At 41.2% G+C, this 17182-nt stretch overlaps 1 protein-coding gene across 1 annotated transcript; it reads right to left on the bottom strand.

Annotated features, from left to right (window-relative positions):
• Positions 1-289: 289 nt before the first annotated feature.
• NAA50 (N(alpha)-acetyltransferase 50, NatE catalytic subunit) lies at positions 290-5251 on the bottom strand (the record flags this gene model as incomplete). The annotated part of the gene is made up of 4 exons (XM_009869847.1): positions 290-1030; positions 3510-3576; positions 4492-4611; positions 5068-5251. Coding segments are annotated over 4 exons (552 nt in total), but the record flags the coding sequence as incomplete, so codon positions are not given.
• Positions 5252-17182: the final 11931 nt, after the last annotated feature.

The raw sequence follows: 17182 nt of genomic DNA, 5'->3' as shown, positions 1-17182 counted from the left end.
ATTCCGACGACACAGGTAAAACTCTCAATGAGCCCTACAGCATTTCACCCATTTTAAAGCACGGGTCTTATCTCAGCATTTGTATTTTCACAAGGTTACTCTTGCCAACACCAGATCTAGCTCTAATTCTGGCAGAAGTCTGCTGGGAGTTGGGTAAACGAAAAAGAAAAAAAAAACAAACCAAAACCCAAAAAACCAAAGACCACTCGAAACCCTCCTCTCAGTTAGGAAGTGTAGCACCAGCTTAGGTGAGGAGTATTTAAAAAAAGCATTCAAAAATATCAGCCCAGGCAGAGTGTAAAGGTATGGTAAAGTAGCCCGCTCTTCGCAGCGAAAGATGGAGGAAAAAGCCATACTAAAAAATATTGGGAAGAACTAAACATATTTTTCTGAGGCGGGGGGAATTAAGAGGAAGAGTAGGAAGTATTGAAGTAACATTCAAAAGTTGGGGGGAGTAAAGTACCCTGTAGGCTATAAAAAACACAATAATCTAGGAGTCAAAGGACAAGATATTGCTTTTCCTTTTTTCCCCCCATTGGATTTACATTCTGCTTACTGAAAGAGATAATTCTGAAGGAAACTTGTCATCAGGATAACCTGCTCAAGCCCTCCACACCTCAAAATTAAAAGAGATCTGCACATCTTTTCCCACCTCCCCAAAAAAAATCTAAACCCGAAACATAATTGGACGATCCTTGGAAGAAGCATTACATTTTGTTGGAGAGAGGTCAAGAAAAAAAAAATTAAGAAGATGAAGGGGTGGAGTTAAAAAAAAAAAAATAGTCAAGAGGCCTCTCTTTCCTTATTTGGCGACAAGCAAGTGCAAGAAAGTGTTCGTTGGGGGTTTGTTCAGTTGTCGGTCTTTTGCACATCTGCGTTCTGGCCAAGACAAGGGGCTTTGAGGTTTTTCTGCAGCACATGAGCATCTGCGGGCTCTATCCTCTTGTAGTAGTTTTTCTTTGTCTCAATGATCTCGAAGCCAAACTTTCTGTAGAAGTCAATTGCCGACTCGTTGCTGATTTGGACATGCCTGGGACAGAAAAGAGGATAGAAAAACAGGTATCAGAACTTTCTGTGGTACAGTACTCTGCCTCCACACTCGGAATGGCCAAGAAAAGATAGGAAAACGATCTATCTAGATAAAGACAGGAATGATGGTGTAAGCTCGGGACTCTAAATTTTTGTCTTCCGAAATCAATCCTGAGCTTCTGGATGGCCTGTGGCAATCATTCTGAGAAGTGGCAAATGTTTCCCCTCAGTAAAACTTTTAGAAAACACAAATAGCAGAGACACTCTGAAGCATTACTAGCTCAGTAACTGCAATTTTTCTGAATCTGGAAGTGACAGTTATTTTGAGGAAATATATAACAAAGTTTCACTGTAGAGCCAATTTTAACTTCCTGTAGTGACACTTCTCCAAGGACGCGAACAGTTGTCTGTATGGTGATCCCTACACACTGCAAAACTGGCAACAGTGTTTTGATAAAATTTTAATTCCCTGCTCACTTTTATCTATGCCTCTCTGCTCAGAAAAAGCTATGGCAGCACGAAGAAGCCCCATGGACTTACAAAGTCCTATCCTCTTTTAACTACCCCAGAGTTCCACAGATCTTGCTAGCATATTCCAAGAGTTTCAAAGCCTCCCAAACAAAAAAAGGCATCAGTTTTTCGTCCTAAGTGAGTAGTACATTTATTTGCATGAGGTCTCTTAGAAAAAAAGAAAAAACAAGAAAAAACAAGAAGAAAATGAAGATGTTTGGCTCAGAAAAAGGTATTCATTAAACGCTCTCAAAATTCAGTGGGTGCTGCACAAGCTCATTAATCACTTTGTCATGACAACATGCTGCATAACCATAGAATCAAAGCAACTCTGTAAGCAACAGCAGAACAAAACAAAAGATCTTACTGTTAAACCCTATAAGCACCAAAGGGAACCTCATAATAACAACAAATTTAGGCACTGATATAAATTTGAGTGCTAAGCTGCAAAATACGTTCAAATAGAAGATGCACAAGTCATAGATCTAGTAATAAAATCAATGGGCCACTAAAAGAACTTTGTTACACCCACCTTTCGGAGCTATTTATCATATATCCCAGAATCCTACTCTGGGAGGCGGAAGGATTGTGAAGGATTTAGTTTTTGCATTAAAACGAGCAAAGGGTTCCTTCACGGTGCACAAAGCAACGTGCCAAAGCAAAAAGGAAAGCCTGTGCCAACTAGTAGGCACCCAAGAGGGAGTTCATTACCACTTCTTCTGAGCCAGGAGAACGGGAGTGCAAGCCCAGAGTAGCTTCACTCAAACTCCTCTTTGAAACACCTGTTTCTCTTACAGACATGGCAAAAAGCTACAACAGCAGAGGACTTGATGGACTTTGCACTTCCTTGACAGAGGTGGGCTAAGCCCAAGGAGAAGGTCACTCTGTTTATAGTGATATCATCTTCCAGAGTCCTGACAAGAGTTCAGGGTGCAGTTCCATCCACCCAAGCCACACCTCCTGTGAGACTAACCCTACCAGTGCACCCTGCCTGTGCTGGTATAAACCAGCAGTGACAGATGAAGAAGAAGCTGGCTCAGAGAAGTGACCTGTCCGAAAACTGCCTGAGCTCAGTCAGTAATCACAGAGACACCAACGCACAGGAAGGAGCAGAAGTGTGCAACCAGTGGCGAAGGGGAATCACAGAACCTTAGGGGCTGCAAGGGACCTTGAAAGATCACCTAGTTCAACCTCCTCCTCCCCCCCCCAAGCAAAGACTTGGCATCTAGGGATTTCAGGCTCTATTTCCATGGAGACCTATTAGGATGGCAGTGCTCTTTAAAGCAGCCCTATCCTCCACCCCAGTGCTGATTCTCATGTCTGCATCACGTCAAGTGCTTATGTAGATGTGCAGTTGATTTAAAATAAAACAAAAGCCTCCAAAACCACTAAACCAAAAAACAACACCCAGAAACAAAACTGAAAACAGCTTCCCAAGGTGGGTCAGATTGTTCACCTGGCACAGGACAAGAATGGAAATAAGCAGTTGGGCCTTGCTACTGAATGTGAACCCAGAGGGTATCTGAAAGCACCTCTGATTTCATGTTCCAACAAACACAGTACTGTCATAAAAGACAGACAGCAAATGCCTCAAAACTGCGTGCAAGACTTGCAGTATTTTCCACTCTGAGGGTGACGCTATATGGTAAAAAAAATCTCAAATTTCTTTTTTTTTTTTGTCACACAGTGTAATTCTGTTACAGAACATCATTTTGTAACTAAACTACTTTCAAATTCAGCAAATTTGCAGAACCCTTCTAAAGCAAGAGAGCTTTTGGTTTTCTCAACATCACACAACAAGCCCAGAATATTACCCCTAGCTTTCTTGTTAGTACTTACAAGATGGCCCATGACCCCACAGAAATACATAATAAAAATGCTCTTGGACCTCCCTCCCTTTGCTCTCATATATGCTTCTACCATCCCTCCAAAAAAATATAAAAATGCATGAGTGCATCTCATTTACTTACAGATAGATGTTGTCAAAAGTGCCATCTTTTTCACAGATGTTTAAGACATGATTCAACATTTTAGTTCCTGCCAAAAGGTAAAAAGATACTTAAGAAAACCAGAAGTTCACAACTGAGTCTGACCTTAGCCAAGGGCTTTCTTGAGGACAAGCAGGTGAGGTGTAGGTAGCCTAAAACAATGGAGCCTGTGAGAACTAGGAAAGGCAAATAAAACATAGTGTGTAAGCATTTCACTCTTTCTGATCACTCATAAAATATAATACAATTTTTCTTTGGAGAAAAAAAACCACAAACAACAGCCCAGAAGCAACTTACTTAAATACTAACTTCAAGGTCTCAAACTCACCTCAAAATACGGTCAAAACAATACATAAAGCAGTGAGAGCATTGGTAAGTTTTTTTCTAATAAAGACCTAATAAAATAATTTAAAATAAACACATCTTTTCATTCCCGTTTGACAAAGTAAACAGGTTACTGTGTCTCGATTAATCTGGCCTATGGATTTGCAACACGGAGAAAAGAACTACTTGCAGTATAGAGAGAAAACAGGTACTACTCTATGCAGCAGTAATCAGTAATGATTGAGATAAAATACATTTTTAAGAGTGAAGAGATAACCCAATGAAGAAATGTTGCGTTCCACTTACACATGACTAGCATAGTGGCTGCGTACCTCTAACAAACTATTTCAGATCTCTGTGCATCCATTTTCACATCTACAGAAGCAGAGTTTTTACATCACAGTATGATAATGTGATCAAGAGTAAAATAATCTGAAATCCTGAATTACAAAGTTCATTTGTGAAAGGCAGGGAAAAAAAGAGCACATTATAAATCATACTCTTTCCTCAAAGTCTCTTCCAAAGAGACCAGTGGTCTAAAAATGCACTGTCTTGGCTGAAAATCCAAAAGAGCATTTAGAAGGCTGCCCAGCAATCCGGTTTCTTTGATGACTCAGATACACAACAAGATCCTCCTTACCTATTCCTAGCCTTCGGTAGGGTGCCAGGCATCCGAGCGTCATGATGTACAGTCTCTTCTGGTTCTGGGAGTGATCCACCCTACAGCACACCGCTCCCACTGCGATATCATTGAAATAGGCTGCCAGGGAGGGAAACAAAGCGTTACTGGTCACAGGTCTCAAACTGCACACGCAGCTCCTTCATTTACATGCTCTGTCTTCCCTTCCTTCCCTCCTCCTAATTCTCCCCTCCAGATAACCGTATCGCATGTTGTGGCTTAACACTCAGAGCGAAGCTACCAACAGTGCTCTGACACCGAGGTTGGCTTATTACAGTTCAAACCAGCAACGGCATCAGGAGGTAAGCTGTCAGCACACAGAACTCTAACAGAAAACACACACCTATTTCCAGGAAAACAGAATCTGTTTCCCAACCCACTGAGGTTGGGAATGTGGCTTTTTGAGGTTCCCAAACAGTTATTTTTCATTAAGGAAAACAACAAAATAGAAGAATCTGCTATTCGAACCCATTACAGATAGCAATGATAAGCACTTCCGCCACCATAGCCCACAATTACTGGCAAGAACATTTGTACCTAATTTGGCTAGTTCGCCAACCTCCAGTACATCCTTGTAGAACTTGTCATTGTAGCTGACAGGAAAAATGACCTGGTTTAGCCTCTTCAGCTGCTTAATGTTGTGTGGCGTCACATCTCCCAGCTCGATCCGGCTACTGGAACAAATCAAAACATGCTTAACATCTGACACACTACAAAATGTCTAAGAACACCAAAAATTAATTATTTTATTTATGCTTAGAGAACTGTCCCACCTAATAAGCAGGTCAATACATATTTGAACTGTAATGTTCAACCCATACAATTAAGTCTTCTGTCGGTGACCGATTTAACTCTCAAACCCAATTTCAGTTGCCACTACACAGCCAGAAGTCTTGCAGGCCACACTTAACACTCTGACGTACCACAGTATATGTGTGATTTTATTGTGTGGGAGACAGGACAATACAAATTTGTTTTATTTGTGTTTTATCCCATTATTGTTCTCATTGATTATTAAGACCACAGGGGAAAAAAGAAAAGGAAAAAAAAAAAGAAAAAAATAATAAGATCTGAGAGACACATGGCTAAAACAGAGACTAAGTCAAATGAAGTCCTTATCCATGCTTCAAAGACAGCTCGAATTTTACCACCTATCAACATAAAGCTTATGCTTAGACAAAGTCATTACTAGACATCTGTCTCTAAAAAGCAACAACAATGTGTGTAACAAACTCAGGTTCAGCCTGTTAATATGCAAGCATGCCGCTGTGAAGATGACATCTGCATCGATCATGATCATCATTGAAGTAATTTTTCCTGTTGACTGGGAGCAGAATTACAACCTTGAAATGCCAGTACTGCACTGAATTATAATGAAAAGAAACAGACCAAGCTTCTTCCTTTTCTAAAACTACTTTCCTGACAGAAACACTACATATAGAGAAGGAAACTTTAAAAAAAAAATAAAAATGGGTGTTCATATTCCCCAAGCCAATTTCTTGGGTGCAGAAAGGACTACAAGAAAAAAATAATTAAAATCACCGATATAATAAAAATGTTTTCCCAAATGGTCACCAGAATACATAGTCAGGTACAAAGCCAATGCATGTCGAGTTAGAAACAAACGCAATTCTAGGTTCATCTCAACCTTGTTTTCCCAGATACATACAGTCAACTATGCCACTATGGATGCTTGCAAATGGTTCCAGGCAGCTCCTCATCTATCTTCCCCCTACCACACTGGTTTTCTCTGTAACCTCATACTAGGAGAAAAAGAAGAACCAGCAGCTTCTTTTGCTGCATGAGGGCGGAAACCAAAGGGAGCAGGTCTCAAGTGCCCAGTTAGATCAGATTAGCTGCAGAGCAGGACGTCAGTAAGGGAAGAGGAAAACCCCACATTCATACTCAGTCCCTTGAAAGCTTATACCTCTAGTACAAAAGATTTAATAGTGTATTAACCTTGGTGATACTTTTTTGTTTTCTATCAGTAGATCCAAGCTTCAGTAGATCAGTAATGCTAGCATGAACTCTTACGATGAACTCACAGCAAAATTGTTATAGAGCAAGTCGCACAAAAATCTGACACAGACTGTTATAAAGTAGTGTGTTTTCTAATACCATTTTTAAATTAATTAGTTACTAATGAAGCAAGAAATCAGGCATTAGAAGACAGCCACTATGGCATATTTCTGATGACACTGCAAGAGGACAAAGATATATTGTCAGGATCAGCCAGGACAAGATGGCTGAGAAAGGGACCCTGACCAGAAGACAGACTTTCACCAAGAAAGTTTCAGACAAGGAATAAATTAAAAAGTGCAGAAGCAGTGTCTAAGGCTGCTTCTAGCTGCTGAGACAAGACATCACCTCCAAGGCTGGCACTAGGCCAGCAAAACAAGTTCCAGTAGCAGGTGGCTAAGAGGTGCTGTTGAAAGATCTCCTAGAGCCTTCGGGCTCCTCACCCCTCTTCTCTCATCACTTGCACGTTCATTGCTGCCTCCTGCCATCTCCTCCCGCCTGCCTCCCGTGCTGTGTCACTAGCTGTTTCTTCATTGCTTGAGAGTTACACCAGGGCCAGTAATCTATCCTGGAGGGTAACAAAGTTTGAGAAACACTGCAGGAAGCATAAATCAATATGTTAAAAATGCCTGTTTAAATAGTATGTACTCAAACCATAAATTACTTTAACATACAGCACTAGCTAGTTAAAGCAGCACTACACCTACTACACACAAAAACATTTAATAAGTAAGCTAAATGAGGACATGGAAAGGAAGACCCACATCATGAGAGTTCATCATTTTGCCTGAGGACAGCGCAGCAAAAGTGCCACTAGGGTCTGGAGTAAAAACACAGGAAAGCTGGCACTGTGGCTGAGAGCAGCAGCCTTGCTGTCCCCAAGCCACTCCTTTCCATTCTCTTGCTGGCAAACAACCATGTGGTGAACCAACTCCAATTAAAACTAACCTTGCCAAAAAAATAAAAATAATAATTAAAAATGTTTAGCTTTAACCCACATCAGTCCCCTTATCGGGTTCATCATATGGGTCTTCCGCCAGCATAAAGCAGAGAAAAAAACTGCCAGAGGCAGAACTGGCTGGTTCACGAGCAGAAGTGCCACCCTAGCTCAGTTTAAACTGCAAGTACTGTGCAAGATTAGCACGGGGATCATTCAGTATCTTGATGTTTTTGTGCTACACCTTATCATTAACGGAACAACATGCACTCTGAACCTCAGAACTTAAAACTACTCCAGCCTCAAAAGATCTAAGACAATGCACCTGTAACAAAGGGCACAAAATGATCACTCCTTTCTTTTCTTTGGAGTAACAGAAATAGCTTTCGGGCTTGTTTTGATTTGTTTGGTTTTTAATAGCTATTTACAAGTATACCTGCTTCTTCAAGTTACTTCTCAGTCAGACCAGTGACATAAATTCACTGTACCAGCTAAGGTCTTGTTAGGCCAGTTCTGTGCATTCCAGCTCAGTGCAGCCTGTGCCAGAAACACCTGTCCTCTGCCATTGCAAAGAAAAAAAATAAATCACAAGCTCAAATTAATATATGAGAGAACATAAAGATGTTTAAGGGGCCTGAAGCGCCAAGATGCATGTCCTTCCTTAAAAGATTGTTTTATTCTATTATTCCAATAATGTTCCTAAGATACACACTTATTACGGGCATGCTTCATCTCGAATAGCACTCCATGGAGCACACAACAGTCACCTGTGCCCATCTTAGGTGTCAAAGCTTCTGCACCAAGTCGGCCACCCCATCTCAAGAAACTATTTTTAATATGGAGGAACAAGGGACTCTTGACTCACCATGTCAGGCCTATTTACAGTGCTCTGAAAATACATACCCTTTCCTAGGTGGAATACCAGCCCTCTGAATCCACTTTGACATCTTCCACTGCAAGGCTGTTCCCAAACTACCCTTATTCTCATAATTAGGCTGACTTCTGATTTCCACCCTCAATGTACTCAAGTCCACCCATATGCTGTCTCCTGTTGCTCATTAGCTTCAGCACTTACTGGGTACCAATGCAGCCTATCCCACATGCCTTCTCTGAGAGCTACCATGACCCCTTTATACTTTCCTCCCTCTAACTAAAGTCAAGCTCCTGGCCTCCTCCTTTAAGACTGGCTCTTAATTCCTACTACTGTCATATTAGCTCTTCTTTCCATTCCCTCAGCTTAATTTTCCTTAAACATGGCTAACCAAAACTGCTTACAGCACCCCAAATACTTACTATTTCCTTCTACAATGGTAGTAAGTTTTTCACATCTCCACCAGAAGCATTTTCCTGACATATCCCAGAACTACATTTGCATTTCTCACAATTGCAACTTACTGTAACTTGGTTACTGTGGAAAAAAACCAGTTTCTGGTGTGTAAGGCTGCTGTTCATTAGAAGCGCACAGCAAGGCTGCCCAGTGACCCGAGAGCAGAAGTGAAGAGTGATCCACAAAATCAGAATGGAAGTGAGACTTTAGCGAGGCAATATGCAGCAGTTACCGAAACTCTATGTATGCCCAGAACGTCAGAGTTAACACTCCTCATTTTGCATGCCAGTGCCCTAAGATCCTTCAGGCACCTGCTAGAAAAAAACTCACACTTTTTGTAGGATGAAATGCAAACGAATTAGTCCTACTGTGACAACATTCCTCTATCTGCAGCTTACTATAGGTCTGTGATTTGAGGTCTATTTTTCCCCATAACATCTTCAATTTATACTGGCGGAAGTAACACAGGCTAAATGAGACATTAGTGTTTGTTTAGGCTAAGGCTTCTTGATGTATACTAAAGGAGAACTTCTACATGGAATGACAGCTTAAGAGGAAGCAAATTTCCAGTGTTACAGTGCAACAGGAAACAAATTCGGTGCCAGGGAACAGCAGGTGTTGAAGGCTAGTTTAGAATCAGTATCGGGGATAGAAAAGGTGAATTCCAAGTTTCTTAATGCTGTAAGAATCTCAGTCTCTTTCAACTTTAAATAGTGCAAGTCTCTCCCCAGAGGGATGTGCCTGACTGAAACAGATCTCAGTGTAACTGATAGCTGGGCTCAGGCTTATTGAAGGCATCTGGTATGCTAAATTTAGCAGAGCTGTATCTGCAACTCACAAAACTTACAGAGGTATCATCAAACAGGAGAGAGAGCATGGGGGGAAAAGGGCCCTAACAAATTACAGAACTTCAGGGAAGGTTTGTCACCCGCTAAGCAGCCAACAAGCTTTATTGCTCCTATTTCGGCTTCCAAGTCAAAGCAGGAGTCTAGACAGGATAATCCACTCATAAAATAAAAGCAAACCAGAGCTACAAGAGCTATAGACCTGAAGGGCGTGGCTTTGCTTAGATTCAACTCCAAAGCCAAAAGAGCATCACTAGTATTTTGGGGTTGGTTTATGTTTTGGTTTTGTTTGTGGTTTATTTTTTTTTTTTAAAACAAACAAAAAAAATCCACACCACACAAAAAAGACCCAACAGATGAGCTGTCTTGCTAGGCACACAAGTTAGTCTAGTTCTTGTGGGCAGACTGGTATGTTTTCAATTATCTAGAAGATCTGTGGGCTGTAAATCTACTCTGCTTTACTTGTGAGAAAACCAGAAGGATAAGCCCAAGTCTAGCATGCAAAAATTCTTACCAATTTGCTTCTGAGCTCCTCTGGTCTTCTTTAGCCCCATTTACTACTGAAAACATATGTCTGCATGACACCTGAGACCCTGCTGGAAGTTACCCACAGCTGTGTGCTAGACTGTAGAAGGGCACAGTGATGTACAGAAGCAAGCAAGGCAATTCTAGAATCCTACTTAACAGAAGACTTCACTCAAAACTTGCGATTCAAATGGATCTCAGAGTGAACAGGTTTCATTGGCATGCGTCATAATTTGCCAAGGCATACTTCAGACCCTCCCCGCCTCTCTCCTTTATAACGAAGAGATATAGTGTGTTACAGTCAAGGTTTCTTCATTATATCAGATAATTCACTCTGCTTCAACCTTGAAAACCTGACCACTATACAAGACTGCCAGGTCTTCTCATGCAAGAAGCAAAGTTATGCTATAATAGACTGACAGTTTTCCCAGCTCAGACCTGTTATTTGACAGTTGTACTAGACCTCAAATCTAGGCTCAACTCTGATCTCAAAAAAAAAAAACCCCCCAAAAAACCCCACCCCAAAACAACCCCACCCACAAAAAACCCCCAAACCCTAAAGCTGAAGTAGCAGTACAATCATGAAGCATCTCAGCTGCCTGATTATGCAAGTGCAAGGGGGAGACAGTGAGGTCATTTCAACAAGCGTCAAATAAAAATACACTTTGTCAAGAAAAGTAAAAGCTATCTCATTCTGCAGCTGGATGCAAAGAGCAGGAATCACCATGCCCAGCTGACAGAATTTTCAAACTCCAAAATATCAGAAATAAACATAATAAGTCTAGAACAGAAAGGCAGCCACACGCACATCACTTAGCAGCCTGTAACAATTTGCTGCTTCAAAGCACCTCACAAAGTAAAGGCTTAGATATTTCATCTGTCTATCCCCGGTGCATCAAAGTCAGATGAAAGAGGAAACAACTTGCCCGCAATCATACAGCTGATAAAGGGCTGCCAGAAATCCTAACTCTCCATTGCTGGTCTAACCACATTTCCTTATTAGTCAAGTCAACTAACTACTTACTTAGTGAGCTCTCAAGCACATTCTGATTCTGAACCATGATGGTAAAGTAGAAGTACTTTGACAGCTTGAAACAATTTAGCTCAAAATTAGTTTTGTGTCTCCATTACTTATACCCTGAGACGTCCTGCAAGTTACTGCCCCTTTCCATACCCTCAGTGTCCCTGGATATAATAATTACAACCCTTATTTGCCTCAGAGGTGATCACAAACCTTTGCTACTTAATGTTCATGAAGTATCTGATGATCCTCAGGTGAGAACAGGGGCTTACCTTCAAATTCAAAACAGAGGGATTGCTGGGTTCACAAAGGGCCTTATTTACATAAATCTCTATAGCTCAAAGGCACTTCTTGTACATGTATTAGTAACAAACTATAGAGCTGACATATCAAGAGAAAGGCATTTTTTTGCCTCCTGCAAACCATTTCCAATAAGTCACTGAATTGCTTTTATTTAAAAATGCCCGTGTCCCTTAGATTATTAAATAAAAAACAGCAGGTCACTATGGGGACTCCTACCTATACTTTGTATTTCAGCCCCAGGGCCACTGGTTCTTTCAAGTGTTCAAATCGCACATTATGTAAACAACATACTATGAAAAATTAACAGAATACGCTATCACTTTTGTCTACCTTCAAATACTTCTAAAGCAACAAACTGCAATCACCTAGCTTGTCAAGCACAAGAAGCTATTTTCCCCCTTCCCAGTTTTCAGTAAGAATGAACTGTTCTCCAACGAAAATTTGTGCTAAAGAACAACGAATGAAAAACCAAACAAATCTCCTTTAATTACAATTTTCAGCCTAATTTGTGATCTTTACTGACAAGTGCCATGTAGAAAAAAACCTTTCATAGCCTTCAATTGCTGCCCAGAATCTCACCCCATGCTCTCAAGAGAAGATAAAATACAATGGTCAGATGATGGAAACGGGAATTCTTTTCAGGGATCAAGATTCTAGTCTGCTAAGGGCCAAAAATCACATGGAGCCTGAAAAAGAATGGGGAGAGGGAGGAGGAAGGCCAAGTGAGCTCTGGACACACTTCATACACGAAGACGTTACCATGCAGCATGGTATTTTCAATCCATTTTAAAAAGAACTACTCTGCCCCCAGGAAAATTCAAATATCTTCATCTTAGTCACCTAGTGACAGTGTTGTGGAAATGTTTTTGGCTCTATTTCTACAAAGCCTCATTTCATTTCCTTCCCATAATGAATTAATTCAATATGCTTTGACAGAAATACAGTTACCCCATTTAAATGCTGTGCTTCTCTGTGCTCAGGTCTTCAAGTCCAAGAGTTTCCAAATAACCAGCAATTCTTCTATGTGTAGACCACTTCTCTCTTCCTCCCGCTTCTCTACCTCTAATCTCTCTCCTGGCAAACTTCTGCTGCTTTAAAACTTGCACATAAGTCACTTCTCTCCTTCCCCTCTTTCAGAAGGCAGCAGAAAGTAATCCTGACGCCGCCTGCCTCAAAGCAGAAGGTACTATGCTTCTCTCTTATCAATTCCCAAACAAATAGACCCAACCGCTCCTCTCCTTTCCTCCTCCTCCACGTAAAAATATCTAGCGCCTTCTCAGATTATTGGTCCGAACACTTCTAATGCTTGTCAAATGGGCAGGCTCTTCAAGTTCTGAATCATTTCCACTCGGATAAAAGTATTTTTCTGGCTCAATCATTACCCATTATTCCCCACTTTAGAAGAGGTTTAATGTGGCAAAGGAGGATGCACCATTTCTCTTGTCCTCAGGAGATGGCAGTAGAGCCTGTGGCATTTGGTGATTAACTAAAGATACTACATTTTTCACAGAAGAAACATCCCAACCTACCAAATCAATCTATATACTAACAAGCCACTTACAGATGTAAAAAGAACTGAATGGTCAAAGACCACTCAAAAGCCAAGACCAGGTTCTAAAGTGCTTCATTAAAATGGCTACACCTCCTATGGTAGTTTCCTATCTCCCAATCCTTCCTACTTTGTGGAATGTCTTAATCTGGTTATGGAATTAAACTCAAAGTGCTAAGAGTTATAAATCAGGTTAAAGTACTTATAATAAACTGCACTGAGTTTTTAGAGACTAATTTAGAAGATATTAAGCCATTTCTAAGCACACATATAGGCAAGGTCTAAATTTACCATCCATGAAATTAAATGCAGAAAGTATAGCTCATGCTTTGACATTTCTAGGTTCAGAAATATCCTAAAACCAAACAGTGATTTTTCACGCTCAATTACCTTTTTTTGTCCCGCCTCCAGCACATATGACAATTCAGCAGTTTTCTCATAAACTCGGAACTTCCTCCCATATACATTAAGCCTAGCGCCGTGCCTTGCAAATGGAAACAAATCAAGTGTTCTGCACAAACTATGTAATACTAACTCAGAAGAGGAAAGAAACTAAAAACACACAACTCCCTGTTCTCATGAGAAACACGCACAGCTTGAGGACCTTGAACAGTTTACTTCGTGAATGTGGGCAAAACAAGCAGAGATATCAGAGCTTACCCATAACCCCTCACCGTACTTTAAAAACACTATTGTTATTTTTCTGACTCTCCAGCTGTCATGTCTTTTCTATGAAGGCAGCGAGAACAGCATCAGCCTGCAAAAGCTCTGGGTTACGAAGTTCTCTCTGGCAGCAGCTACCTCTTGTGTAGCACCTAGCCTGTAGGGCTCTTCCACCACAAGTCAGGACCCTTAGAAACTCCGAAGCGTAAGACTTCATTGCAAGCACATAGAAGTTTAGAGGGAATCTCCTAGAAGTTTCTTAAACAAAAGCAGTGCACCTTACTCCCTAAGGCAGCAGCCTAACACTCTGCTCCCCGTTCTCATCAGTTTTTCACCACCTGGCTCAACGCATGCTGCAGCCTGACAATCCCACCGGTGTTTTCCACCACAACTGGAGAGAGGTTTGGTCAGTGTGACAAAATAACACACGTGGAGAGGATCACAGGCACCAGGCCCTGCTTGTAATGTGCCCTATGTGCTCTCTATATGATGCATGCTCTATATAGCCGATATTCCCAGTCACAGAGCAGGTAACAAGCATACGATGAAGCCTGCGTCTTCTGCATCACACCCCTCGTGTAATGTGTTTTTTAAGTAAGGGTAGTTGGGAAAGGCTGGGTGAGTTATTCTCATAGGCTTTATCTGAATCAAAACAGGTCAGAAAAACACCTTTCCTGTAAGACATCGGAAGGCCACAGACGGCAATTGGCAAATGATCAAGAACGAACGCGAGATTTTCTGTTTTCTTCCCTCAAAACCAGCAGCATAACAACCATAATGAAAATACAAAAACACTGAGCAATGAGTGAATAAACACTGCAAAAGCAGTAAAGCATAGGGAGTATTATTTACATTTGCTCTACAGAAACAGGCAAATTATTGCAGACAGTAGAACCCCAGTCCCTCCCACTGGTATTCTTCCTTGCACAAATCCAGTTTTAAAATAGATTTTCGAATTCCAGAACTAACAATAACAACATTTAGGAATACAATAAATGCAAAAATAAATTAATCTCTAGAGAATCATGAAGTTCACAAACAGAAAAGTGAATTACCTCAGTTTTCAACTCATGTTTAAGGAAAAAAAAAAGGAAACATAACAAGCCTAAAATCATTCAGAAGATGAGTATAGAGAACATAAACACCAGCTTCTGAACTGGTAATTGCTATTACCTCCCACCTGCTTTTAGGATACTTGGTTTAAACTCATCAAATAAGAGAAAACCCCAAAATTTTTAAGCAATTGAGAAAGCAAAAAAATCTTTTGCTGTCTCTGAAACCAGAGGTCCTCTGCAAAAGAAGTGGTGACTTCAAACATCCTGATGACAGAGACACTACAACCTCTTATGCATTACTGACACACTGCTATGTGCTATCTTGTTCAGAGAGCCAAGAAAAAGGGCTGCAAGCAACACACATTGACTACACAATCTCTTCAGATCTGAAGTTTCAAAATATCAGTGAACGTGCTAGTTTCTTAATTCTTCCTCTGTCAAAGTAGATTGTTCATAATTATAGCTGATGTTAGAGGTCTTAGTGCTCCCAAAATGACCTCTGCACTTTGTGGTGTGGGTTGCTACATAACAGAAAAAGTACTCAGATGGGGTCAGATTGTTCAAAAGAAGTTTCAGGTTCAATACTGAAGACAGATCAGATCCCTTCAAACACCACATTAGTTTCTGTATGGTGGGAGCTGAAACTTTAATCTCCTTTTGGACCTATCTTCTGATAGTGCTTGTTTTTTAGGGATCTCCTCCAATTTTTGTAACTTGACGATTTGGCTTTGTTCCAAAGTACCCCTATGCAATTTAACATATTCCTTTTGAAATCTTCATCTAGTCCTTTGACTCTCTTATTGTATTTAAATTGGGTTATTTCTCAATTTGAGTTCTATCAGCCTATTTGCCTCACTGTGAATTTTTGGAGAACACCTGGATTCAATATGAAGATTTTATTCAGCAAAAGAACTTGCCATGTGGTGCTAACAGTGTTTTGACAAGACAGGAATATGCTGCTCTTCAAAGAGATGAAAGAGCACCAGAAAAGCAGAAATATGCAAGTACAGAACCCAAAGAGATCAGGTCTGAAGTCAAATCAGTGATAAAGCCGCATGTAAGTGAAAGGAAAGTAACAAAAATAAAGTTTGGTCATCTGGAAGCAGAAGAGGGGTACATGCGTATTTTCTCCATAGCATTTTTTAAAAAAATGTTACAAAAAGTAAAAAGCTTCCCAAAATGAAAATCCCTGAGGAGCAGAAGCCCCCCTCAGGCAGCACGGCAGACAGCTCAGGCTGTGACCTGCCAGGAGACCTCTGCAGCTCCTGCCTGACACACCTGGGCCAATTTCCATCTCACACATCTATGCCCCAGTAATGCTGCCACTCCGCTTACAGCTGACATACAGCCGAAGCAGGGCTAGGCTGGAGAAAACAGCAGAAGAGTTGTCAGAGGATAAAAAGAAACCCAGTTTCATCAGGAGCGCTGTTGAACAACAAACTCACGTCAACCACCCCTTCAGCTTGGCTGATCAGTGCTGTCACGCTTCTCGCTAACTCCGTCATCCTCATTACAAGGTGACTAAGAGATGGGGTGTCCTGTTTCATGTGGGGTGGTGCAAGGCCCAGTTTCCTAAACACACCTATTTAATGTCCGCTGAGAGTCAGTTTATTTTCAGTCATCACTGAATCTCTTTCTACAGATACCTGCCAGCCCCTCATGGTTCGAAGCTGCTTACACACTATAAGAAATAGCTAAGTATCTGTTATCAAGCAGTCCTGTTGTGTGACCTCATCCCAACTGCTAATAAGCTAAACCCCTTACTATTTCTTAGTAAAAGCTTAAGGGATTCAGCTTCCATTCACCCTGCCTTAAGCTGCCAAACTGGAATAATAATACCCAGCATTGCATAATACCAGCTTCAAGGGGGCTGGTTTAAAACTCCTTTGAGAAACAGCCATGGAAAACTTCCCTTATGCAGATGAAGAAACTGAGGCACAGAGCAGAACGGTCTCATTTTGTGGAGCACGGGTGACACTGGAATCAATAAACACTAAGGGATTTAACCAACGCTGAAAAACCTGTCCCAAAGTGACCCATGCAAGGTCAGGCAGGTCACCTCCAGAGCAGCACTATGACTCAAAAGACCTCCAGTCTCGTGTTTAAACACCGCGCCGAGCAGGAAATCAAATACTTCAGCCAACCACATCTGAAATCTCTAGGTTTTCAAGTGAAGCCAGGCCCAAAGCAGTGTGCTACAGAAACCAAGACACAAAACACAGCTCGTTTCCATCCATCCACGTTGCGCTGCCTCCATGCAGATAAAAGTCTTGAACTGACAAAAGTACTAAGAGGACGCTACAAAGAAGACAGACGCAAAACCATTCGTCTGAGGCCGGCAGCTTTTTTGCACAGACCCAGCAGCACTTCTTCGCTATGGCCAGACAAGCACGACAGACCAGCCAGCA

Source organism: Apaloderma vittatum, unplaced genomic scaffold, assembly GCF_000703405.1.
Source record: "Apaloderma vittatum isolate BGI_N311 unplaced genomic scaffold, ASM70340v1 Scaffold44415, whole genome shotgun sequence".
In the NCBI taxonomy this organism is placed as follows: domain Eukaryota; kingdom Metazoa; phylum Chordata; class Aves; order Trogoniformes; family Trogonidae; genus Apaloderma; species Apaloderma vittatum.
This window is presented reverse-complemented; position numbering and strand designations above follow the sequence as displayed.